At 44.2% G+C, this 25,571-nt stretch overlaps 1 protein-coding gene across 3 annotated transcripts in view; it reads left to right on the top strand.

The window, feature by feature from the left end:
- Positions 1-25,571, top strand: part of ENO4 (enolase 4) — a 434,196-nt gene that overhangs the window by 345,839 nt on the left and 62,786 nt on the right. For all 3 annotated transcript variants that reach the window (XM_069239262.1, XM_069239263.1, XM_069239261.1), the window contains one exon: positions 16,098-16,165. In XM_069239262.1, the coding sequence (XP_069095363.1) occupies positions 16,098-16,165 (68 nt within the window). The remainder of the gene's footprint in view (positions 1-16,097; positions 16,166-25,571) is intronic.

Raw genomic sequence — 25,571 nt, 5'->3', positions numbered from 1 at the left:
TTCTAGTGGGGCACGTGATTTATGTTCTCTGTGGGAGTGTCTGAGATTATCGGATGCAGTTCAAGTCATCACGCACTGGACTAGTGCCTCTTCCAGAGGAGGAACCACATTGGGAATTGTCTTTGGAGTGATTGTATGATCGGGGCGACCCAGGTCATCGGGCCCATGATGCTGTGACTCATTTTTGTGAAGGTTCAGCACTGAGCACTTTTCACGTGGGATCGTATCTATCTGGTGCAATTCAAGTCTTCGTGCACCAAACTCGGCACCTCCTTGTACAGGTGGTGTGGGCCTAGTAACTCTTTCAATCAATCAATCAATCAATCAATCAATCAGGAATTTGTAAAGCGCACTACTCACCCGTCAGGGTTTCAGGGCACTGGTGTGGGGGGGGGGAGGGAGGTGCTGCTACTGCTCCAACAGCCAGGTCTTGAGAAGTTTCCTGAAGGTAAGGAGGTCTTTGGTCTGGCGCAGGTGGGTGGGAAGAGTGTTCCACGTTTTGGCGTCGAGGTGGGAGAATGATCTACCACCGGTTGTAATTCTGCGGACGCGTGGGACGGTTGCAAGGTCGAGTTCGGCAGGACGGAGATGCAGGGTCGGGGTGTAGAAGGAGAGTCGTCTGTTGAGGTATTCTGGTCCTACGTTGTGCACTGCTTTGTGAGCGTGGGTGAGGAGTTTAAAGGTCATTCTCTTGTTGACTGGGACCCAGTGCAGGTTTTTCAGGTGGTCTGTGATGTGGCAGTGGCGGGGATGTCCAGGATAAGGTGTGCAGAGGCGTTCTGGATGCGTTGAAGCCTCTCCTGAAGTTTGGCCATGGTTCCTGCGTAGAGGGCATTGCCATAGTCCAGTTTGCGGCTTACAAGGGCTTGGGTGACTGTTCTAGTTTTGGTGGGTATCCATTTGTAGATCTTTTGGAGCATGCAGAGGGTGTTATAGCAGGAGGAGGTGATGGTGTTGTCTTGCTGGGTCCTGGATAGTGAGGGGTCCAAGATGAATCCTAGGTTGCGTGAGTGGTGATTGTGTGCAACCAGAATTGTCGAGGGTGACTCAAGTCAACATGCCCAATGGTGTACCTCTGTTCCGGAGGTGCTGGCATTGGTAACTCTTTGTTAACATTGGATTGTCTGGCTGGGCTGGGGGCCTCAGTGACCCTCTCCCTGTGTGTGTTGCAGACCTCTGAGTGAACCTCCTACTGGGAACCCAAACGTCCTTGCTAATTATTTACGGATCACCTGTTGTCTTTCCTCCCCTGACTCCCCCACCTAGTCCCCGGGGTCCTGCAAAGTGTGACTTTGGCCACAAGCAACCTAGAGTCCAGGGGAAGGTTGACTCAATCCGTGGGTTTGTGGTGGAGTGGGATAGCTGAAGCTGGTTGGTGGGTGAAGGGGGGTTTGGGACCCAGGGTGCCTGCAGACACAGTGCCATCCAGTAGCCAGATATCAGGGCAGCACATTAGGATGCCTGGAGTGAGTGCATACGAGTGTGTGTGCACAAGCCTACTGATACCCATGACACCACATGGCAGTGCAAAGTGGATGTCCAGGAGTGAGTTCAGATGAATGCGAGGGCAGCACTGTGGTGTTGCTGGTCACGGTCTTCTGCCAGTGAATTCCTGAGGTTGCCATTACAATTTACCAGTGCGTCCTAGGCCGTAGTGCTATGTGGAAGTGTTACAAACCTTGTAGGTACTGATTGCTGCTAATGTTGGGAACCAGGGGACACCCTGAATTTATGTGTTACATTGAAGTTGGTAAACTCTGGGGTGGGCCTTGTGCTGGCAATGTTTGGCACCACATGAGTGTGTGGGGAAGAAAAGTATTGTTTTTTTACTTGTACATACTGTAGTTGGTGTTAAACAGTTGGGCCTACTGTTGTGACTTCTATTGCTAAAAGTGATTTATGCCCAGATGTACATGATACGCATGGTGTGTTGACTGTGTGTGTTGAATAACATTTTTATATACCTACCGTTGGAAATGGCCTTTCTTCAGGGTCACCCCCAAACTTTTTAGCCTTCCTTCTTCTCTTTTTTTCTGACCTCATTTTTGTTGGCTTTAGGACTCTGCGCACTTTACCTTCTAATCAGTGCTAAAGTGCATATGCTCTCTCCTTAAAACATGGTGACATTGGCTCATACCCAATTGGCTTATTTAATTTACTTATAAGTCCCTAGTCAAGGGCACTATGGCCCTCATTCCGACCTCAGCGGTCTTCGACCGCCGTGCTGAAGACCGCCAGTGCAGGCGGTTTTCCGCATGGCGTATTATGACTGCTGGCAGCCCTCCGTCCTTTTTTGGTCGGAGAGCCGCCAGCAGCCATACTGGTGGTCGGCGGGGAAGTGGAGGTTGCTCCACCGCCCCGTCATCAGAACACCGCCCACTGAATCATGTCCCATGATTCGGTGTGGCGGTGTTCTGGTGACGGGGTGCTGGCGGTGGAGCAGCCCCCATGGATCCCGTCCCCTCCCAGAGGATCAACGGACAAGGTAAGTTGAATGTCCGTTAGGGGAGGGGAGTGTGAGTGTTGTGTGTTGTGTGTGTGCGCATGGGGGTGTGCATGTGAGTATGTAGAGGGGGTGTGAGTGCGTGTATGCATGCAGGGGGTGTTGTGTGTTTGAAAATGTGTACGTGTCTGTCTGTATGTCTGTATGTATGTGTGGGTGTATGACTGTGTGTGTCTCTGTTGGTATGTTTGTGGGTATATGTGCGGGTATGTGTAATAGTGGTGTCTGTATGCGTGTTGCGTGGGGGGTGTTTCAATGTTGGGGGTAGGGGTGGGGAGGGGGGTCCTGCCACCTTTGGGGGGCGGCAGGGGGGTGGAGGGTGTGGGTGGAGGACTCGGGTGGGGATAGGGGGTGGGGGAGACCCCTATCAGTGCCAGGGAAGGATTTCCCTGGCACTGATAGTGCCTACCGCCATGGATTTCATGGCGGTTCCAAACCACTGAAATCCATGGCGATATGCAGGGTCGTGATACCGCCAGTGGTCTGGTGACGGCCGCCAGGCTGGAGACCGAAGTCTCCAGCCCAGCGGTCGGAGTGGAGAAGTGGCGAATGACCATGGCGGTAACCGCCATGGTCATAATTCCATTTTTTTTTTTTCGTCGGCCTGTTGGCGGTATTATCGCCACTTCTCCCCCATCCGCCAGGGTCATAATGAGGGCCTATATGTGCCCCAGGGCCTGTAAATTAAATGCTACTAGTGGGCTGCAGCACTGGTTGTGCCACCCACATTAGTACCCCCCTAACCATGTCTCAGGCCTGCCTCTGCAGTGCCTGTATGTGCAGTTGCACTACCACTTCACCTTGGCATTTAAAAGTACTTGCCAAGCCTGAAACTCCCCTTTTTGTACATATGTCACCCCTATGGTATGCCCTAGGTAATCCGTAGGGCAGGGTCTTGTGTAGGCAAAAGGCAGGACATACACCTATGTAGTTTACATGTCCTGGCAGTGTAAAGCTCATAAATTCGTTTTTACACTGCTGTGAGGCCTGCTCCCTTCATAGGCTAACATTGGGGCTACCCTCGTGTAATGTTTAAGTGGTAGCTGCTGATCTGAAAGGACTAGGAAGGTCATATTTAGTATGGCCAGAATGGTGAGACAAAATCCCGCTGACTGGTGAAGTTGGATTTAATATTACTATTTTAGAAATGCCACTTTTAGAAAAGTGAGTATTTCTCTGTACTTAAATCCTTCTGTGCCTTCCAATCCACGTCTGGCTAGGTTTAGTTGTCAGCCCCCTTGTGCATTCACTCAGACACACCCCAAACACAGGATACTCAGCCTCACTTGCATACATCTGCATTTTGAATGGGTCTTCCTGGGCTGGGAGGGTGGAGGGCTTGACACTTAAATGTCAAAGGACAGTAGCCTGCTCTCACACAAAGGACTGCCACACCCCCTACCGGGACCCTGGCAGACAGGATGGAACTGAAAGGGGACCTTGTGCACTTCTGAGACACTCCTTGAAGTCTCCCCCACTTCAAATGCACATTTGGGTATTTAAACAGGGCCTCTGCCCCTTCCAACTCAGACACTTCTGAGGTAGACACTCTACCTGACCAGACACTTCCTGGAGAAGAGAACTTGAACCTGCATCCTGCCAAGAAGAACTGCCTGGCTGCCCAAAGGACTCACCTGTCTGCTTTCTGTGAAAGACTGCTGCCTTGCTGTTGCCCTGCTGCCTTGCTGCTCTCTGGCTATGGTGAGAAGTGCTCTCCAAGGGCTTGGCTAGAGCTTGCCTCCTGTTCCCTGAAGTCTCAGGACCAAAATGACTTAATCTCTACAAGAAGGACTCCTTGTGCTGCGAAGATCGACGCACAGCCTGCCAGAAACAACGCACAGCCTGCCAGAAACGACGTCCAGCCTGCCAGAAACGACGCACAGCCTGCACCGTGGTGAAAAATTCACCACACACTGAACCGGAACGACGCGGTCCGACTTCACAATGAGGAGATCGACGCAGCGCCAGCGTAGCGACTGGAAATTCGATGCACGGCCCACTGGATCAACGCACAGCCGAGCCGGGACGATGCAACCCGCCTTCCAGAGAGGAATCGACGCAGCGCCTGCCGTGCGGTAGAAAATTCTGCGCAATGCCCACCGGATCAACGCAACCCCTGTGACTTCACCCTGTCAGCCCCGGAAATCCACGCATCATCCCCAGGGTGTCCGAAAACCCCACAAGCCAAAGAGGATCCACGACCGAGAGCCGAAAATCGACGCACAGCGGTCCCTGCGTGAAAACTAAATGACGCATTGCTGTGTGGGGCCCGAGAAATCGACGCACATCTCCTTGTTTTTCACGCATCTCCTCCTCTGCGGCTCTTTGCAGAGATTTTGAACACAAACCAGGTGCTTTGTACTTGAAAGAGACATTTGTTGCTTTTAAAAGACTAAAGACACTTTGTATCACTTTTACAGTGATATCTCAACATATACTTATTGCATCTTAATCTTTTTGACCTGCATTTTATCAGATACATATTATATATTTTTCAAAACACTGTGTGGTGTATTTATGTGGTGTCCTACTGTGTTATTGCATGACTTATTGTACAAATACTTTACACATTGCCTTCTAAGTTAAGCCTGACTGCTCAGTGCCAAGCTACAAGAGGGTGGGCACAGGATAGTTTGGATTGTGTGTGACTTACCCTGACTAAAGTGAGGGTTCTTGCTTGGACAGGGGGTAACCTGACTGCCAACCAAAGACCCCATTTCTAACACCTACACAGTGTGTGAAGTTTCATTTGTCCCACTCAGCATGGTTGTGGTGGGAAAGTGCTGTGCTTTTGCTTTGCGCATTGCCTCTGTGATGAGCCTGACTGCTCTGTGCCAAGCTACCCAAGGGTGAGCGCAGGTTATGCAGCAAGTGAATTACCCACCTCTGATGGGAGTGGCAGGTTCTGCCTGGCTAGGGGCTTGCCTCAGCCAAACAGAACGTGCCACCTCCAACAGCTGGCTAAAGGGATCATGTATGTGTTGAAGAGGGTCTGACTTAGGGAGAATGCTTGTGTAACTGCAGACGAGGTCCCCCAACGTTCAAGGTATCCAGTGCCAAGCTGACTGAATGGGTGCTTCCAGTCAGGAAAGAGCAGATCCATCAGAGTGCATGACCTTGGTTTCCAATGTTGTGTAGGCCCTGCATGAGGATGGGGTGTTGTTTTGCTTCACTACGGACCAAGATGAAACACACACACACACACTGAAAGGAATTTCTGGTATGCAACTCTTAGTTTAGGAAATACATTTATCAAACCACTCTGTGACGCTCGCAAAGAATGGTTAAAAGTGTTCAACTGAAAGTGCACTTTTAAAAATGGTCACAGCAATGAAATAAAAACATGTACAAAGAATAGTCTGCTTCAACCTATAAACAGCAAATACATATCTATATATGTATATATTCATGCACAATGCAAAGCACACAACAAGAATTTTAAATGCATCACCATGGGGCACAGTTGAACTTGCTTCTTCCCTTCTGCCAGCAACAGGCCGTTGAACCCGGTTGACCGTGAAGAAAGAGAGAGAAAAAAAAACCTACCCTCACGGGAATTTGTGACAGACACAGGCGTTCCTGTTCCGTCAGAGCTTAATCCACTTCCCATTCAATCTGGTTTCAGTCTCTTATATACCTATAACAAGCCAGAGAGGAGAATTCTAGAAAACCCCTCCCTCTCCATAGGTTGTTGTTAAAAAATGCTGGCTACTTCAGGTCAATTTTGAAAGGAACACGTTGGAACTGGCCAAGATCTCAAGATGCTTCTCCAAAACCAAACCGTTCCCTGCTGTATCATAAACATCATCCTAGTACATCCTTGTCTCTTTGACTTCCCATGTTATATCCTAGCCCTTGATGAGAAAGAACACGCACACAGGCAGAGTGAAAACAAGAGCAAAAAACACATTGCATAACATGGGCATGGAAAAATACCTGCAGCTTCTGCACTTCGAACGTCTGCACCTCTAACATGACAGTGGCTAAAGCCAAGTTAAGCATAATATGAAGGCAATAATCAAAATGATGCTGGTGGTCACCAATGTGACAGTGTGCTGCTAGGCTAAGTGCAAAGTGGAGGCAGTGGTCAAACACAAATATCGTTACAGGCGTTAGACTGTCAGATGCTGCAGGAGGATGAGGATTGCCGTGTCTTCTCTGTATGCAGTCATGCTGATATCATCTGTGGCAGCGATGAGGGAGTTTTCATGCTGTGGTAGATGTGAAACCAGACTGAGTGGTGTTGAGGAGTTGGTGGATGTTGAGGTATTCGATGAGGCATCTGTTGATCATTTTCTATAGGACCTTGGCTGGGAATGGTAGCAGGGAGATTGGACTGTAGTTGATGAGCATTGTGAAGGGTCAGAGGAGGGTTTCTTAAGCAATTTGAGCACAGTTGCTTGTTTTCAAGCATCTGATAAGGTCACAGAAGAGGTGAAGACATTCAGAATATGTGTGAGCATGGCAGTGATGGGCTGCAGCCCTCTGGAGTAGGCAGGGTGGGGACAGTCAATAAATTTCATGGTGGTGGTGGTTTGTTCTGGGGTGATGACAGACCATATTTTTAACATTGGTTATTAGGATAAGATTGGGATTCATTTGGCCAAGGTCTGTCAGTCTGGTTGCAGGTTGAAGTTGCTGTAAATGGTGGTGATTTTGTTCAGGTAGAAATGAGAGGTCATTGCAGAGCTGCTACGACTGTGTGATTGAGTTGGAGGTGGCTGCCGGGGAGGTGAAATCCTTCACAATGGTAAATATTTCTTTGCTTCTGTTGGTGTTTGCATCAATGCTGTAGTTTAATGATCTGGACCATTTGGTGATAGCGACTGAGGGCGGATTTGAACGTGCTTCTGTCTGCATTGTCCTGGTTCATTCTCCATCTGAGGTCCAGTTGTTTGGAGAGGCGTTTCATCAGTCTGAGTTCCGACATGTACCAACTAATCTGCCGTCTAGATCAAGTTTTATTTCTGTGTTTGAGTCAGCCAGGGAATCAGCGCAGAAGGTATCCCATTTGTTGAAATTCTTGGTGGCTTTGGGGAGGCTTTTGATGTGCTTGAGTCTGTGGGTGTTTGTTACTGTCCTTTTCAGTGAGGATGTTCCGGGTCTGGTGGCTGCTATGGTGGTGGTGCATGCATGCTGGAGTGAGACATGGGTGCTGAACTTGACAAGGGAGTGGTTTGTCCAAAAGACTGTTGTGGGCTCGTTGACTCGGATGTTGAGGAAGGTAGTGAAAATAGAGTCCTGCAGGTGCCCTGCGATGTGGATAGGTGACTTATATGTCGGGTAAGCCAAGGCTTCAGAGGTCTTCATTGACTGCTTTTGAGATGGGTTTGGAGTGGTCCTCCAGGTGTAAATTCAGGTCTCTGAGTAAGATGTAATTGTTAGCGTCAAAGGCGAGTGGTGCAAGAAAGTCTATGATGGTGTTGGTGAATTTGGTGCACAGTCGTGGGGGTCCGTAGATGAGAGTGCTACTTAGTGTGAAGGCGAGTGTGAAGTAGAACTGCAACAGCAGATTTTCCATGCTTGAGAATGACGTGTCTGTAAAGGTGGGGCAGCTGATGTTATTCTTGTGGATAATGGTGATTCCACCTCTGAGTTTGTGAAGTCTGTCCTGCCTTGTGATCTTGTAGACAGAGGGTGAGTAGCTGGGGTGATGTCAGGTGCTTATGTAGGGTTCAACCAGGTTTCTGTGGGGCAAAGTAGGTCTGGGGCATTGTTGCGCAGCATCTCCTAGATTGTTTGCTGAGTAAACAGGTGTTGAGGAGCATGCATGTGAGTTCTGAGTGTTGTTGTCGGAGGTTGCAGCACTCCATGAGAGAATGTGGTATTAGCTGCTGTTGGTGGGGTGAGTGTAGAATATAGGTAAGTACATGGAAACTTGCAGGAGGCACATGAGAACGTTCCTTCAGCTTTGTGTGGTATGGAGAGCAGCAGCAGGGGTTGAGGGTACAGAGGGTTGCAATGGGGTAGTGGTGGAAGTGGGATGACTATTGTTCCTGGCACTGGACGTGGTTCAAGACTGGACAGGCACAGACATGCTTGCCTTTGGCGCTCCAGAGGGCACCATTAAGTATGTCCTGGGAGCCTGAGAGGGAGGAGGAGTGATGTCACTTGCTGTGAAGATGGATGATGGGAAATCCATTGATGATACTTTTTGTGCAAATGGATGATGGAAATGAGTCCTCTTCCTTGACTTCTTTTAAAGGCAGTTTTGGCAGGAAACCAGTTATGCTACTTTCTGCCCAGATGGATGATGGGTAATTCAGCGATATCACTTCCTGTGCAGATGGATGATGAGGCTTGTATTCTCCAACTCGGTGAAAACAGCTTGCTCGAAGATCAGAACTTCACTGGGTATAGACTGCAGTGAAGGTTAGAAAGTTTATTTTTATTTTATCCCTCTGTTAACCTTTGTTGAATTAGTAGTGGTTTTAGCCCTAAAAAAGGCGTTCAGTCTTATTTTGCTAAAAAACATGTGCTATTTCGCATCTGGAGTAAAACGTGTCATATCTGTATGCAGAGACGAATCCTAAGTCTTTTGCTAGAACTCGTTCCTCAGTATCAGTGAGGTGATGGGTACTCAGCCTGACCACTATGTTGTGAACTTGCTTGTGGCTAGTTGGCTCTCCTTCCCCTTGCTGCATATTATCGCCTGTGGTTATTCATCCATCCTCAGGATCCTTGGTGTGTCTTTTTGCTTTCCCCTGCCTAAAAAGGATGTCTCCTTTGCTATCTGAATCTAGGTGGAAAGGGTTGGGCCAATATTCATAGGGGAATGTTGGTATCATGGGCTGGTGGTACGGTTGGTATCCACACCTGCCACTACTACTGCTACAGTCATATGAGATGAATGACCAATGCTGGGGGTATTGCCCTTTTCTTGATGTCTGTTTAAGTGTCTTTGCTGGATTAACTGGTTTGATGTGATATTTGTCAGTGGTGTAAGGGAAGACTCTTTTGTGGCTGAAATTTTTAGTGCAACACAAAAGGATGATGGATGGAGTGCTGAAACATTTCAAACACTCACCTCCAGTCACAGATCTGGTTTAAGTCCATCGTTCTTTTGCTCCCCATGCCACCCCAGTTTGGACCCAGCTATATGCAAATCAGTCTTAACCCTGCTCCCATGGGAACAGTCCAGCCCAGAACTGCCAAGCCAGGTCCTCCCTGGACTGGAACAAGCATCCTGGGACCGGTTTTGGGGTTTCACCCCTCATCAGCCAGGCTAGCTTGAATCCAGTGGCACAGTGAGCACGGGGCTCACGACTGGGCACAACCAGTCCAGGGAGGACCTGGCTTGGCAGTTTGGGCTGGACTGTTCCCATAGGGAGCAGGGTCAAGACTGATTTACATTTGGCTGGGTCCAAACTGGGGTGACGTGGTGAGCAAAATAACAATGGGTTAAACCCAGATCTGTGACTGGGGGTTAGTATTTGAAAAGTTTCAACACCCCGTCCATCATTTTATTTTGTGATGTTGCTATGTGAGCCCTAAGTGGCTAGGGTATGCCCAGACGTGGTTCCTTTGCTTGCTGCACCACTGGAATCAAGCTACCCAGGTTGATGAGAGGTGATACCCCAAAAACAGTCCAAGTATTGCTTGTTTCGGGTCCAGGGAGAACCTGGCTTTGCAGTTCCAGCTGGACTGCTCCCATGGGGAGCAGGGTCAATGACTGATTTCTATATGGCTGGGTCCATACTGGGGTGACGTATGAGCAAAATAACGATGGATTAAACCCAGATCTGTGACTGGGGTGAGTGTTTGAAAAGTCTCAACACTCCGTCCATCATTTTATTTTGTGATGTTGAATTTTCTAATGTACTGCAATGTGGTAATCTTCGATTGTTGAAGGAATTCCTTAAACTGATTCAGGTCTTTATTCATTTAATCTAGTCGATGTACAGAAGTGAGTTGAGATGGTTCTCACTGGATTGGATCTTCACAATCATAGCATTAGAGAGTCTTGATTTTCTCTGTGAATAATCAACACTAACTAATCGCTTGTGCACTTCCGTACCTCGTAGAACCATTCTTTACAAAAGGTGAAGTCATCAAGGAAAAGCCTGGGTTCATTGAGGACAATCGGAACTCTTGGAGCATTCTTATATCCACAAGTATTCAGTCATTATTGCTCCTTGCAATGCTGTTTTGATTCTGTCTCTTTTCTGTGTGCTTAGTGAATTCCAATCATCTAATTTGGGTAATACCTGTGAAGTATTAATGTCCCCTGGCATATATGGTGCCTTTAGTATTTCAAAGGCAACTTCATCATCCAAAGCCAACTCATTTAGTTCAGACATATTTAGAAGGTGTGTGTTGTGTGTGCATGTGTCCCTTGTGGGAACTCAAAGTAAAGTGCTAAGAAAGTTGATTATAAATACTGCATCTTCACGTCAGTTGCTGTCTGATGGGTAGCAGTGTAGGAGTTCCTGCAGCTAAGCTGCTGAACAATGCAACATGAAGACTGAATGACACTGCTAGCTTTATCTCTTCAGTTCATTTTAAATTTGTCCTGTGTGTCTGTCCCTTTATTTCAATGTAGCCTGAACTTTCAACATCAACACAAGTAGCAGCTACTATTCCCTTTCAGCAAGTACACTAGTTTAGATGTGCTGAACGGATTCTGTGTATGGGAAGAGTCGGTGCCTTGCCAAGAGCCAGGTCTTGATGAATTCCACAGACCCCGCATGGGGCCAATGATCAGAAACATGTTGACCACGATGATGCAGTGGTGCAGGAGTGCTAGTCCTCCATAGCGCCAGATCTTCTGTTATTATCATCATCTCCTTTACACATAAAGAATAAAGATTTTGTTGCGACACCTTGGAGATTTTTAAACCACACTTGTTAGATTTCTTACCTGAGTAAAGAGCATTTAAGTACTTCCTTATATCTGGGAAGCCCATTTGCATTATAATAATTTTGGCAAATGAGGAAGCCCAGTTATGGCACATGATGCCGCGGGTAGGTGTGTGAGGGCTTAAGTTACATTTTTCTAATCTGTTCACTCCTTCCTGCACATATACATAGGACACATAAACTATACCCTTAACTTGGATAATTTCCACTCCAAAGATACTATTGATCTCTTTGGGTTTTGCTTTGATGTATGTATTTTGATTTTGAGGGTAAATATTCTGAAGCCCTGATCCCACTGGTTCCTCCTCTCTGTACCCGTGAGAATTTGTTTCATTGTGTGATCTAATAAGCATCCCCGCTTTCCCTTCCCGAGTGCAAAAGAATCATTAACCTCTTTAGCAGTACAGGTTACATCTTGCATTGAGCAATTGGAAATAGCTATCCAACTTTGAGGTCTATGCGTAAGGACTTAAAGCCATGCACATGGGGAGGGGGTGCTATAGTGTCTACTGTAAAAAAAAAAATTGTATTCCCTATAGTGATCAGCCTTATTAAGACTTTGCCACTTTTCCTCTAAGGTACTGAAGCATCTGCATGATATGATTAACAGCTTTATATGGATAGAGAAGAAACCGAGACTCGCTATGCATGTAAAATTGGGATTTGTTTTGACCCAGCCAAGTGAAATGTTACTAAATGGATCAACTACTCTATATATACATGGTGAAACTTGAGAGCTTGTATTCACAGAAGCATTCATACTTCGTTGAGCAGTTGAATGCAGGGACACATTTGTTTGGAAGATTTCCTAGATAAAGAAAGGTACAGCTCACAAGGAATACAAGGATACCCTCACAGGTGATTAGTGTGCTATACAAATAGACATAACGTAACAAGGAATATAATCATTGTCTATTATTAAAGCTATATTGGGAGTTTCTGACTGGGTGGCTACAAAGTAGGGTATGTTTGTGCTTCCTTTGCCTTTCACGCCCCTAATGGGTAATCGTTCCTTTACAACTGTAATGGATAAAAATGCTCTTTGTGCATGGAGCTTCAAAGAACGTATTATAGAGTGGGTGACCTACTTGAGATAGATGGAATTAAATCTTTCTAGACGATAAAGAGATAAAATAGTCTATTAGAGACCAAGAGATACCAATACTGCCAGATCTTCCAGTGGAACATACAGTACAGCAGACTGTTTGCCCTTATGCCAATCGTCCTCAAATGAAATTTGAAAAGTGTCTGCTTTTGAAAAAAAAGGGGTAAAAACTCATCTGGAAATCTATAATTTATTAGTGGGTTCTCTTACATTGGCAAAATCTGCGGGAGAGATGCTGAGAGGCGGAATTCGGATGACTATTCACTAAGAACACATGGGAAGAGATATTCTATAATATGAATTCCACAGCTAGGAGATCCGCAGGAAAGGAGGTCTGGGTCAAGATAACATTGCATTGGTGCTATAAACCTCTTAAACTGCATTCGTGGGACATAATGGAAATTGGGCAAATGCTGGCTGTGATGTTGGACCTGAGGCACCTAGTACACCTCCTTCGGCACTGACCTACTCTGTATAACTATTCAACTGATGCTATTGATGCACTTGACTCCATGTTCAGTGCTGACATCCCCAGCTTCCTGGCATACACACTCTGGGCTTACTAAGAGGCAGATGTATCCTCTGTGCTCATCATGCGGAAAGCAGATGTTACTGGTATTGTGTGCATTTAGGTAAGCCTTCACCCCTCTCTTTGGAAAGACATGGCTCCTGGATCGTAACGGCTGGTTGTATAGGCTGTAGTACCTGATGGCAATTGGCCCAATATCACGAGTGCTTGACCATAAATCAACAGTCTTTGGAACTATCTTGGTGTATTTTGTAGATTGTGTCTACCAAGATCAGGGAGCTGACTTTCTCTCGCATTGTAAGAGAGTTGAGAATCATCTCAAAGGAGTGTTCCCTGCTGCTTAGAGGCAGCAGGATGGAGTTGGAAGAAGGGAGGGATTAGGCTAATTGGCCTTGAGAAAGTGTGGTTGAGACCCTTTGTAATTAGGCGGTCAGATCTTTTTTTATGCAATTCTCTGCTGTTAGTGGTCTTGAGGGTTGAAGGGTTGAGGATGGGTCGTGGGGATGGTAGTCAAGAGCATTGATACCTAGGCAGGACTTACTTTATGTTCTTTTTTTTGTCCAACCAGGCTCTCGGATGTAGGTGAGTGTATGTCTTAAGATCCTTAAGATAAAAAGCTTTGATCTCTAAAAATCGTTGCATTATCTTTGAGGTCTTTCACTTCGATTTGACCTAATGCTAGAGTAAAGTCATCATTTCTGTGGGCTTCTGCCTCTCAAAAATGTCATCAATTAAAAAAATGGTAACCACCAATTAGGCTTATGTCTGCTTTGCTCCCCCCGAAACTCTCCAAAGACATCAATAAAACAGGTAACCTACTGTCCTTTTCAGGTCATTGAAAACATCCGGTTTAAATCATGGTTCAGTGGTACTGTTCGGGTTCCCATTTTTTTCCCTTCCTGGACTCTCCGTCCTAGGAACCTATATCAAGTTTTACATCTTATGATGATATTTCTTGAATTTTCTTGTTCTACACGAAGAGGTCATCCATCTATGTGGTGAGAGCCTCCTAGGAATTATTAGCACCCTCCTTTGTAAGAAATATTTCACAACTCAAATGTCAGTACCTGCGCCTTTTATGTTCCCACGCTTATTATGTTTCTTTTTGTTTATTATTTATTCTCTGGAAAGCACTTTGCTATCCCTGTGGGGAGGGTTATGCTACATAAATTTCATAAAAACAACAAAATCACCAGTTTACTGCAAGGTAAATTCGGTTAGGCGGCCAGCCTTCTTTTCTTTGTGTCACAGCAGGGATTGAGACAATTTGCAATTATATAATTTGGGCCTCATTTACAAAGATTTGGCGTAGGGCAGCGCCCACATCTTTTTAGATAGATTGATTCTTCTTTGAGAAGCACGTGGTCAACAATTTGTTGCCAGCTTCGTTGATGGATCTGCCTTTTCAACCTTTGCATAGTTTTGTCATGCACATACCCTTAAAACGGTTTTCCTAGTTGCTGTACGGGCAGCGGGTTACAGATCATATCAGCACGTTTGCCCTATAATGTCCTTTTCAAAGACAAAGTTACTTCATCAAGAGTAATGCTGACACCTCTTTCTAAAGGTAATAATTTTATTTAACCCAATCAATTAAATTACTAACATTCTTCCTGCCACCACACCTCGGGTAAATAAGGTGCTAAACAGTCTGGATCCTGGGAAGCCACTCATTTATTTACATTCTAAGATCTGCTGTGTGTACTATGGACAAACAGCTTTCTGTAATATATATGTGTTTCGAAAGTTGTGACTAACGAAGCAGACATTTTCATGATTGATAGTGTCATACATCGTAGAATGCTACACACCAGCTAATAGAATTCCAGCTGAAGTAATAATCACACATATTAGCACGGGGAAGCGGAGGGTGTGTTTGCAGGGGATTTGCACGGCAGTCAGTTGGTCTTCTCTACAAATATTTGTAGAAAATGATTACCTTCATTCAACTGCCAGGCAGAATCAGCAGCAGCAACATATTAGATGATTCAGGTAGCTTTACTTCTGTAGCTCCTTCATCAATATGTGTTAAGCATTACTGGGTAGCCTTTCAAAGTTAACAGTCTCCGATATACTACAAATCGTGCAGCACTGCTAGAAACTCATATCCTGAGAGAATGGGGGAAAATGGCACATTGACATATCAACAAATCATTGCGATTCAATGTCACCCTTAAATCAAACATATATAGCGTGGCAATCACAAATGCTAAGTTTGATTTAGCTTTGCACCTGGGCACACTGGTCCAGTTTCATTTATATCTTGGGAGAATTTTTTAGTAGCAGGAGACCCTTGAAGGCAGTCGTTGCTGTCAGTCATTCGACCGACAAAATGTGACTCGCGCAATGTGTGTATTCCACATGGAAAAACAATAGTGTTGCCCACTGGAGTTTATGCTCAGTGTTTTCCTAGCCCGTCAGTTTGGGCTGGACTCTTCCCATTGGAGCAGGATCAAGGCTGATTTGCATATGGCTGGGTTAAAACTGAGCTGGCGTTGTGTGTAAAATAATGATAGACTGGGATGTGGCCCAGAGTGATTACCAGTGGCTGAGATTAATTTAAGCATTACATCTATCACTTTTTTGTATATCTTAGCATTCCTACATGAGGCATAGGAGAATCCCATTAACTTCTGCTGGACTACATTAGGATATTAGTAATAGATACTACTGCCTTGAGTCTCCTGGCACAAGGATTCATCTCATTAATATAAACATTCCTACAAATGAGGGTTGGCTTTTAAAAAGGGGGAGTTAAGTGGGTGGTGTACTGCAGTGCCAAAATCATTTGCTTTACTCAAGGTGTCTTTGAAATGTTTGAGGAGTTACACAAGAATATTTTTATCTTGGCTTTGTTTGACATGTTTAACATTGACACTTATTTTGTGTTTTTTCCCCTCTATTTATATGTGTTGTGCTTTGCCTTTCTATTCTATGTGAGAGACTAATTGCCAACTAGCAATGAAAAATCATTTTAAAAGTCTTAAAGTGTTATATTTTCCAGTTGACACCACTAAAGGAGACTAATGGTATTTTTGAAAATCTGACATTCCTGTTGTGGTGCAAAGACATAATGTTTACATTTGCAATCTCTTCTTCAGAGAGAAAAGACGTTGCAGTTCTTGGAAGCACTGATGAGGAATCTTGTGATGACAGCCTTGCAGACCTGGTACGCGTAAGACATGACTTGCATGTTCAGTATGACAATTTCTTGTGCATAAGCTATTACTTGTGCGCTTTCATTAAAACTAGCATTTGAAATAAAAGCGGACAATTATAGGTGTTCTGTATATTCAGTGGAATTATACAATATTGCTTTTAGGTGAAATGTGTGTTTTTCCAGTGTGTTCATTGTGCCAAGTAAGGCCCATCAGTTGGCTGTTTCACCTTTCCTAGACTCATATTTTTATTCTAAATCACTAAACATACAATGCAACAGCTTCCAACAATATTTGAAAATATTGGATAAATTGCTGTCCTTGGAAACTTGCTCTGGTTTTACTTCACTGTTGGCTAGATATTTACCTCATGATTTTCAAAATAAACCCATTCATTGTACTGTTTCATCAATCAGCATAAGATGTATGCCAATCAGTTACTAAAAATGTCTGACCCACTCTCTTCCAAATTTCCCAGGCACATGACCACCTGGTAGTACTTTTTGTTTTCGTGGCAATCAGTATGCCTCATGCATGTCTTGCATGTGTTTTCCCAAATATATTTCAACTCATTCCGAATGAACAATTCTGATGGAGTCTGCTACCTACCGATTCCTCACCTGTAGAATAGTCCAGATGTCCGACTGGATCTGAAAACTTCAAAGCTCCCACGTCGCTGGTACGGAGTGAAGGCTCCTATTCGACACCAGAAGTGGTGTCAAATTATGTCACCATGTCCATATAGTGCGCACACTGGGGCAGCCGCCTCAGTACTCTTTTTCCATGCCTTAAAGGCAGATCTGGAGCTCGCTCCAGAGAGGTGTGGGTTTTCCTTACGGGAGATCTTCTAGTGTTGTACAATGTCCCTGCATAACCGTTCGTGTTTTAAGCCCTGTATGGACTTTGAGGGACAGATGTCGATCACTCACCCCCCATTCGATCTGCCTCTAGTGTCTTGGGTTAGACATTGACTCCAGTGCTGTGATTCCGGTCGGAGCATGCATCCAGAGGCCATCAAAGAGTGTCAGGTTAAGCTCTTGATGGCCAGGGATGAGAAACGCAGTTGACATAATTCCAGGCTTAACTCAGAGTCATCATAATCATGCTAATCAGATGATAAGAAAACTCAGAAAACATTCTAAGAGTAAGTCACCTTCCAGCTCCTACAGGATTTACATCCTTGGGGCTGGCTTTAGTTGCTGTGATGCCTGCTGATCCCACTCCAAGCAGCTCCTCTCCAGTGACTTCACTTGACTCTGCTCCGGAGCCATCTTGATCTCCACCTCTGACTTTCTCTGATCCTTTGGGGCTGCCCTATCCCTCCTTTGACTTCACAACTCCAGCCTTCCCCAAGTCCCGATTCTGATCTGGTGCCATTTCTTAATGCCACGTTTTCCATCTTCACCAAGGCATTTACATTACTCAGCGCGCTTTGGGGCCCATTGAGCCATATGGCCTTCCAATGTTCATGCCTTTGGCTCCTATGCTATTTGGCTTAGTTCCATTGGACCAACTCAGCCTTCTTTTGATCCAGCACTTCCATACACCATGACACATCTACCTGTTGCACTGCTGATCCTGCCTCCACCAATGCCGCCACCACCCCCGCCCCTAGAGCCGGCCCCCAAAGTCAAGCCACACCAGAGGTTGCATAGGGAAGCGCAGAGATTGGTGGAGGAAGAAGACTGTAAGCAAGGGATCTGTAATATTTTCAGATCAAACTGTGATCCTTTGAACTGTCTGACATGTCTGCCTCACTACAGGACATGCGCCAACTCCCACAGTTGACCCAGGTGAACTTCTATGCACTAGGCAATAATGACACCAATGGCCAGAGTCAGGGTTTTAATGGCCTTTTGTCTGCAATTGGGCTGGACACTTCTGAAGATCGAAATGGATTTTCAAGCAGGACCTCCCACACCACTGGTGATATCTTTTTACTCTGTGGTGAATAAAGCAGCTGAGGTGCTGGAACGTCAGCTCTTAACAGAGAAAGTCTGCTCTGCTCTGCAAGGCCACTCCTTCAGACCAGTGGGTTCTCATAGAAAGAGGCTCCACCCTTCTCGTCCTTCAGGCTCCACCCTTAATTCCCACCTCAGTCTTCCTCAGCCCCTCCAGATCACCTAGCCATTCAGCAACAAGAAGTGGCATCATTCCTATCGAAAGGACCTGGGGAGTTAGTGCCGGAGAAGGAAATAGGCCAAGGATGTTATTCATGTTACTTCTTTGTTCCATAGAAGGATGATGGTCTCTGTCCAACACTGGACATGAAGGAACTGAACTTCTACCTCAAAAAGCAAAAGTTCAAGATGCTGATCCTTGCTCAACTATTACTGCCATTGAAAGTTGGTGACTGTATTGTGTCACTCGATCTGAAGGATGCATACTTCCATATTCTGATCCTCTGGTCACATCACAAGTATGTGCACTTTGTGGGTGTATCTAAGCACCACCAATTTGTGGTTCTCCCATTTGGCTTAACATTGGCACCTCAAGTTTTCACAAAGGTGATGGCAGTGATGGCAGCTCATCTCAGAAGGTTGGGCATCCCAATTTTCCTGTACCTGGAAGACAGGCCATCTCGTCATGTGCAATGAGTAATATGCCTTCTGTTTGGCCTGGCTTTTCGATCAACGATACCAAATCTCACTATTGGCCCTCCAATAAGTCCAGGTCATAGGGTCAGTGCTGGATACCACTCTTCCCCATGCCTTTTCTCGTCCACAGAGGACTGGCGACATTCAAGAAATAGTCCCATTTTTTCAACAGAGCATGCAAATTACAGTTCTGAAAGTCCTGGGATTTTTGCATCTGAGAGCTTCCTGCATTGTCCTAGTCACGGATGCACATTGGCACATGACGACCCTGCAGTGTTGTCTCCGCAGGCAGTGGTTAAACTATGAGGAAGATCTGTTGGGCTCCATCATAATCTCCCCCAGCAGTGCACTGTGAGTGGCTTGGTGGGGGAACAAGATAAACTTGAAGTGTGGGATGGCCTTGCTCCTTCTCCAGCCATGGATATGGTAATGATGGATGCCTCTCCCTCAGGGCGGGAAGCTCAACTGAATGATCTGGATTTCAGAGTCCTCTAATCTCCAGAAGAACAGGTTCTCCATATAGCCTTTGTGGAACTGCTAGCGCTTAAGGCCTACCTCTTTTCCACCCAAGGTCGGTCTGTCCATACCTTGATGGAAAACATGACAGAAATGTGGTACATCCAAAAATGAGAGGGAGTAGGGTCTCACCTCCTTTGTCTGGAAGCATTGAGACTGTGGTCTTGGCACACTGTCAAGGGATCTGGTTGACAGCCAATCACTTGGCAGGGTCTCTGAATGTTGGAGAAACCTGAGCTGGCGTTATCTTGCTGGTCATGTGGTATGTCTTACTGCGGATAGTCCAGGAGATCTTTGTCCAGTGGAGCACTTCTCAATTGTACTTGTCCACCTCTTAGGACATCTTCGCCCTGTGAAGCACTCCTCAAGTACATTTGTCCACCTCCATGTAAAATGCTCAATGACAGCAGGTCTGTGGTCTCCAGTTACATTGAAGGGAGCCTTAGGGAACACATTTCTATTGAAGTGAAATTTCACTTGCACTACCAATCCCACCAACCCCCATCCTTGATTTCTCAGGTTCTTAGGAATTAATGCCGAGACGGGGCCCAAGTCATTCCCAATGCCCCAGTTTGGCCAAGGAGGATGTGGTATGGAGATCTTCAGGGCTTCTCCATATGTCCCCTGCACAGGCTGCCATTCAGACTGAACCTTCTCTCCTAGTTGGGAGGGTATGGTTCTTCACCACAATCGGTGAGGCCTTTATGTGTGACAATTAAGCAGGGACATCTGAACTGATATCAGCTGCTACCCGAGATGGTAGTCATCATATTGTCAGTGTGTCACTCCTCCACCAGGTCAGCTTACTCTGGAAGATGGAGTAACTTTGTTTACTTGGTGTGTGGACAACAATGTGACTTCTTACAGGTTAGGTTTTCCCAGGTCTTGTTGTTCACACCTTCCCTTGCCCAGCGGGGATGTGCATTAAGTACTGTCACTGTTCCTCTGTCTTCGATGCCACCCTTTCTTGTTCAAATTCCTAATTTTAATTTTAATGCATTTTCTAATGGAGTTGACAAATCTGTATTCTCCAACTCCCTTTGTTGTGCCCCAGGGGATCTTAATCAGGTTTTAACGTTTCTAATGGGGATGTTCTCTAAGTCTTTGAATAGTTGTCCTTTAAGTATGTTGATTTAAATACAGTGTTTTTAGTGGCAATTACCTCAGCCAGATGAGTAAATGAGTTACAAGTTCTCTCCTGTTGCCCACTCTTCGCCATCTTTTATCCTGACAAACTGGTGTTGTGAATCCAGGCTGCTTTCCTGAACAAATTGTTGACTCCCTTTCGCGTCAGTCAGTCCCTCATCTTTTCATCCTTTTATCCTCTGCCCTATCCCATGAAGGAGGAAGAGCAGCTGCACACATTCAGCTATTACCTGGACTGCACCAAAGATGTATGACTGGATGAACAGCTCTTTTTGGACTACTGTGATGCTCAAAAAGACAAAATTGTGCAGAAGAAGACCTTGTCCAGGTGGCTCGTGCTCTACATTTAGTCTTGTCATGCTTTGGATAAAAAAGAATGTCTGGAGAGGATCAGGGCCCATTTCACTAGAGCCAGATCAATCATTTCTTCCCTTGCCTGAGGAGCTCTAATGGCAGAGATTTGCAAATCCACAACATGGGTGTCCTTACACACCTTCTGCAAGCATTTCTTCTTGGATGCTGAAATGTGCAGGGACAGCCTCTTGGCCAGTGCCGTCCTGCAGGATTTCCTTCTCTCACCAGCCACCAACCCTCCCCTCTTGGGCAGGATATGGCTTTGAAGTATATTGAACAGGTGATGAATCTGCAGACAGAAGATAATTTCCATAAGAACAGAAAGTGACTTACCTGCAGTAATGACCTTTTTCTGGTGAAGTCTCTATCTACCTGGAGATTCCACACCAACTCTGCCGCTTCTTCATTTTATAGACATATTATAGGGAGAGTTATTAAACTTCCAAATCACTTTTGCTGCTGCTCAACTACATCAATGTCACTGTCTACTTGCCTCTTAGGCGGAGAAAAATAGTTGGAAACTTGTTGTCTGACGCTACTTCCAGCATTGATATGAAGCCTATGCTCTCTACTGGCAACGTGAGACTTTGAAGTTTCCGTATCCAATTGGACGTCTGAGATTATTCAACAGGTGAGGAATCTGCCGCTTGATAGAGTACCCACCAGAAAGATTATCACACATAACTGACTTTTTCTTGCTGCCCCAACTCACAAAAAGAGCAAACACGTTTTTAAAATTTACCCTGATCAGGAATTTCCTCCCATCCAGTGATCATTGAATTGTCCAATGGTTTGATGGAGTTACTTTGATTTTAACATACTAAGAACCATATTTGGGTTCTACACATTTATGCTCCTTTTTAGAAGTGTAGGGCAGAGGAACAACTAACAGTGCCAAAAATGTAACCTGCTTAGTTGAATTTCAAGTTAAACGGCGCCATTCAAAGATGCAGTTTAAAAAATGAACTTATAGATGCCTTATATATTATAATGGTCAGGTTCTTAATGGCACTTTTATATTTCCCTCTTTCAGATGGTTGTGGGATACTTCATGAAAGACCTTTAAAGTTACTACCTTGTGTTACAGAAATCTAATCTTTTCTGTGAGGCTAAAGTAGTACTCTTGCAATTGATATATTTCTATTTAAAACCAATTAATTCTTGTGACCTAAAGATTCTGTTACAGGTTATTGCTTTTATTATTGTTTTACCTTGTAAAAGCACGGTAATTGAGATACAGGATCTATCCATTGTTGAGCATTTTACTGTTTTATATGGGAATAAGGTTTTTCTTAGGGGGTACCAGTACTCATTTAGAAAATATATATTTCTGATGGATTATTCTAACTGCAGACTCCTCACCTTGTGAATATTCCCCAGGAGTCCGACTTGATCTGGAAACTTCAAAGCAGTGCTTCTGGGTGCTGGTAGGTGGCATTGCACAACTCCATGCCAATGCCGTTATGATTGGAAGTGCTGAGCAGAGCTACATATAAGCCCCGCCCATGCCCACTGACACTAGTTCCTTTCATTATGCACCTCCAGACGCGGACTTGGAGCTTTTCCACGGTCTTATGACCAACTGTTTTGAACAAAATCATCCAATGTATAAGGATAAAAGTCACACCCTAAAACAAAGAGGGTTTGAACTCTGTAGGGACTGTTGCAAACTGATGTCTGTAAAGGACCCTCAAAAAGTCTGTTTGTGGTGCTTGGGGCCGGAAACTACTTCAAAGATCACTTAAACGGGCATGGTATAATCACAGAGAAGCCCTATTAAAAATCAGAGAACGACCTTAACAATCCAAATTGTTATGTGTGTCCACCTTCGGTACTCTTTCAAACAAGATTAAGAAAATCATCTGCATATATTGGAATTTACTAGCAAGTAATCCCCTCCTCCATGAAAAAATACTATTTGTTTTCAAGAGAGGACCAGATTTGAGCGATAGAATGGTCGAAGCATATGCTGAATATACATCTCCCAATATCCAACAGATTTTTCAACTTACCCTGTTCAAAGTCACTATTAATGCAATAATTCTAAAGCAGATAAAGCTTTCAACATCAGTGATCTCCAGTCAACTTTGAAACATTTCTCTAACTGTAATACAAGTAATGTAATTTATTGCAAATGTGAGCCCAGTTGCCTTCCATATATTGGTAAAACAACTCAACAAATCCAAAAACATATTGTTCAACATCAGTCAAGAATTAGATGTTAGATTAAACATGCCTCAAGGGTTGATCGTTTTACACAACTGAAACATTCGGAGAAAGACATTACTTGGTGGGTCATAGACGTTGTAAAACCTATGCTTAGATCCCCAAATATGGACTGCGTACTTACCATTAAGAAAATCAGTGGATCTGGAAACTTGACAGTGTACAAAGAAGACTGAATATGTATCTTGAACGGTTAACACTTGCTACACTTTAAAGTGATTTCCATCTCTCCCTGTATGTTTATCATTGTAACTGGTTTTTTTTCTCTTCAATGGTTAACAATTGCTACACTCTGACTTGTTTTTTATTTGGTCATGTATCTTCAGCAGAGACACTGTTCATATGACTCAATTGGCCTTTTGACAACTTGCAAATGTCTTACACAACTTCTCAAGTACTATTGATCTTTACTATCACAATGACATTAATTTTTTATTTGTAACAATAATGACCAGTCTGAATCTGGCTAACATGAACTACTCTATGATGTGGGCATTATCTTTGTATATTTGTTTCATAGTGTGTAACCGATACAAGTATTAAAACATTTACTCAGTTGATACGGTTTGTAAGAACTGTCTGACATTTTTGTAATCCTTCTGAGTTGTACCACCTTTTTGGCAGGTAGTTTGTTATAAGCTTTGATGAGTTCTGCCTGAATATGTACTCATCGTTCTATATTCTCTATGTGCCTGGCTGATGAGATTGCAGTTTTGCCTTTGCCTAGTAATATGACTCTGCATTATGTCCGTTAATTTATACCCAACATTCACTCATGAATGACTTGCTCATGAATTTTATTCTCTTTGCACTCACACTTGGGTGTTACTTGTCTGTTCCTGTCTTCATCTATACGTTCAACTCTAGGATGGCTGTAATGATGGATTTCACTTTTATTTTTTATTATTCATTTTTTATTTTCAATGTTTTAATCACACCTTCTTTTTTTCAATTTAAACCCTTTATTGACGGTTTAAGTTTCACCAATCACAACTGATTAGGTTTCTCTGACTCAAAAACGATCGCTGCTCTACTTCCAACATGGAGGGAATAGGTTAGGGCTCTAGCATTTTATTAATTTATACTGCACATTCCTGCGTGGTTCCCTGGTGCCCGGGATTTGTTAGCTGATGGAAGTTAGATGGCATTGCTGCTCAGCGTTATGGAGACGATCTGTCCCATTTTCACTTCTAACTAACTGTTGTTTATGTCACTTCGTTTATGTCGATTGAGTGCTTTGAATCTTAATAGTAGGAGGCTTTTGGTCCTGCACTCACACCCAGCTTGATGGTACATTGGCTTCCTGTAAGGCATTTATCAGCATTGTATAAGCAACTCTTCCGGCAATTAAATAGCTGTTTACATTTAGCAATTTGTGTCGCTTCAGCATTAGACCATTAACCATATTACGCTACGCCTCTTTTTTTAACATACCTATAAATACTAAGTTGTTAAGGTTTCCATGATTTCTCTATCACTTACCGATTTTTACATACGTAGGATCGTACGCTATGGTGCTTTTTTCGTTGTATCTAGTACTGAGATTAGTTGCTGTTTTGCTTTGCCTATTTAGCGATCCCTCTGTTTATAGTCCTTGACCACTAATCCATGTGATTTCGGTAGTATATTGATACCTCAAGTAATAGATTCAAGGCTTTTTTCAGGAAGCAGTTTGCCCTCAATCTTTGATTTTTGCCTGGAGCATTTTGGACACATACTGGATTTTTGCACCTTATAGCTGTTGTTTGAATTGACAACAACACTCAAGTAAGTCCCTTGGAGTGGATTTGGTTGTCTCATTTTATGGGCATTATTAACTGTTCCTTGGGTATCTCTCCAATTGGTTTGCTGTTGAACACTGCCCTATAGAAGCTTTCTCTGATCTCTCACTCCCTCTTGTAAATCTTTCTGTTTTTCTTTTCTGATTTACACACAGCATTGCTCTCAAATGGGAGTCTTCGTATGATATCTGTAAGGACACAACTATGGATTGGTTCTATGAGGTGATGGTCCTTTCACTTTCTTTCTTTTAGTTGTTCTCCAGCTGTACACATAACGTTTCTTGATTTATTATTGTTTCATTCCCCTAGGGGGCTTTGTTCTTTATATGAATTTCAAGTCCTGAGTATGGTCTCATTGATGTTTACAACCGGGACTGAAACGTTGAAACATAACCCAACCTATCTCTAGTATTTTAAATTGATAGTGAGCCCTGGATCTCTTTTTTGGGACAGTGTCATTACATGTCATGATGGGTTGTATATACATGGACATATCCTAGGGGAAGAGTCTAAGTGTACCATAATTACACAATGTCTATGTATTTTGAGATTCAGTTTGTGAACCCCTGTAATTGCATTTTAGATTTTCTTTTGTTTTGATATACAAGTTTATTTATTTTTATACCTGCTCTGTCAATCTGTTTTGTTGATTGATATTGTGCCAAGCAACCTGTTTGATTTAGTTTTGATGTTACTTTTGGACATCTGAAATGTATAAGGAAGTTTTCTCAAAAGAATCTAAGTTTAAATAAGTCCTTTCTTGGCATCTTCACTTGTCTTAAATTTGTACCCAAGCC

The sequence above is a fragment of the Pleurodeles waltl genome, chromosome 6 (assembly GCF_031143425.1).
Source record: "Pleurodeles waltl isolate 20211129_DDA chromosome 6, aPleWal1.hap1.20221129, whole genome shotgun sequence".
NCBI lineage: Eukaryota > Metazoa > Chordata > Amphibia > Caudata > Salamandridae > Pleurodeles > Pleurodeles waltl.
The sequence above is the reverse complement of the archived record's forward strand: the minus strand, read 5'-3'. Positions and strand labels throughout refer to the sequence as shown.